We start from the raw sequence: 1,818 nt of genomic DNA, 5'->3' as shown, positions 1-1,818 counted from the left end.
AAAAAAAAAAAACTAATAAAGTATGGCTGATTATATAAAAAAAATCTAAAGAAAAGTCTGGAAATTTCAACTTCTCACAATTTTTTTCAAAATGAACAAAAATAACGTATTGACCTTTAAACATTTCAAATCATAATGAAACATATGTCACTGCAAAAAACAATATTTTGTTACTTGGGTATATTGTTTTGCTGTCTATTATACTAATTCAAAGAGGACATAAAATGCTTTTATTGACTGTGACACAACTTTTTAAACATTTTTACCCGATATAATTTCTCTGTGCATTAAAAAAATCCAAAACACAGTCTCTTTTATTTTGAAGCGCTTTGATTAAGCGGATATTTGAAGAAAATTTCTACAGAAAAAAAATGACATATTATACTGCCCCCTTGTGGCCACCTCGAAAACAGCGGTACTTGGAGACTGAGAAAACAAACTTGAGTTTTGCAATTGTATTTTGTCGCCATCTGGTGGTGTAACGTGGTTACGGCATTACATATTTCTTTTAATAACTTCCTTATATTTAACCCTCCGTAGAATTCCTGTCTTAACTTATCCAAACATTGGCCATGGCCATGGGATTTTAATAACTATTTATAGTTACACTCCAGTTTTTGCCAACAATAGCTCCTTCTACAGCATCTGCTACTTCCTCCGTGACTCGCTGATCTTCCAGCAACTGTGGCCAATATTGATTCTATTCTTGATAAGGAATGCAGGTATGGATTGTGGGTTTTGTGGATGGGTGTGTCTCTGTGATGATTGTAAAAAAGTAGGAGGTCCTCTCATACTGAACACTGCCTCCACCCTTCTTCTTCTCCGCATTTCCTGCCTTCTCCTTCCACATTTATTATCTCCAGTAACTTTTTCCCCAAAAAATCTTCTCTCATCCACCGACTAACAAAGATCCTCTACGACACTTTGACTTATTAGCTCCATTGAACCTACAAACCACAGAAACGCAGTTGTTTGCACGGCTACTTTTTTTTTTTTTTTTTTTTTTAGTCGCGTCTGCGCAAACTCCGTAGGGTTTAGACTAGAGTTCTTATTACCGGTAGGATCATGTACACAGTCGTGAAGAAGCTGCTGTTCACGGACTGTCGCTGCGCCGGAGATGCGACGAAAACATACGAGGAGCTGTTCGCCAAGCTGGACACCAACCGGGACGGGAAGGTGGATGTGGCGGAGCTGAGGGCAGGCCTGGCCGCGATGGGCATCAGGACGGAGAATCAAGCAGCCCAGGTACAGCAGAACTGTATAGGACAAACCTTTCACAATAAAACAGCCATTTCTGTCAGTTTATTAGAAAAATACACATTTTAAGGTGATCATTTACAAAAGGTAGCTTTAAATGATTACTTTTCTTGAATTATAGCAATGCTATACTCCTCTATCTTTAAGAATTTTAACTTATTATGACAGCAAGTTCCTTTCAAAATAAAATGCCCCCTGTGTCAAATAGAATCCTCGTGCTGCAGCAGATTTACTTGAATCCAAGAAACTCAAGTGAAATGCTGCATTTTTTATTATTGTTAATATAGCTTTCACTTTCACCCGTCTTCTATTTTTAATATTAAAAATAAGCATGACAACATTGGTGCCTCTAAACAGGAGAAGATACGAATATCTTAAATTCTTAGCATTCTTTTCTTTGAAGCCAAAGGGCCACAATGGAGGGATTAAGGAGCTGCATTAGGCTCCAGGTTGCAGACCCCTCCTGTAAGGTCAACAGTGGGTCAGGCAATGATCGAAAGGTCACCGGTTCGATCCCTTTAGTGTTAATGTTTCCTCCCTTCCCTCCAGTGTGGCTCCACT

General features: G+C 38.5%; 1 protein-coding gene across 1 annotated transcript in view; it reads left to right on the top strand.

Moving 5' to 3' along the window:
- Positions 1–579: 579 nt before the first annotated feature.
- Positions 580–1,818, top strand: part of LOC112150416 (calcium-binding mitochondrial carrier protein SCaMC-1) — a 9,268-nt gene continuing 8,029 nt past the window's right edge. Inside the window, exon 1 of the mRNA XM_024278737.2 lies at positions 580–1,245. Within this exon, the coding sequence (XP_024134505.1) occupies positions 1,066–1,245 (180 nt within the window). The 5' untranslated portion in view covers positions 580–1,065. The remainder of the gene's footprint in view (positions 1,246–1,818) is intronic.

This window comes from Oryzias melastigma, linkage group LG4 (assembly GCF_002922805.2).
Source record: "Oryzias melastigma strain HK-1 linkage group LG4, ASM292280v2, whole genome shotgun sequence".
NCBI classification, from domain to species: domain Eukaryota; kingdom Metazoa; phylum Chordata; class Actinopteri; order Beloniformes; family Adrianichthyidae; genus Oryzias; species Oryzias melastigma.
Note: the sequence above shows the minus strand (reverse complement) of the source record. Positions and strands in the feature narration are given on the sequence as shown.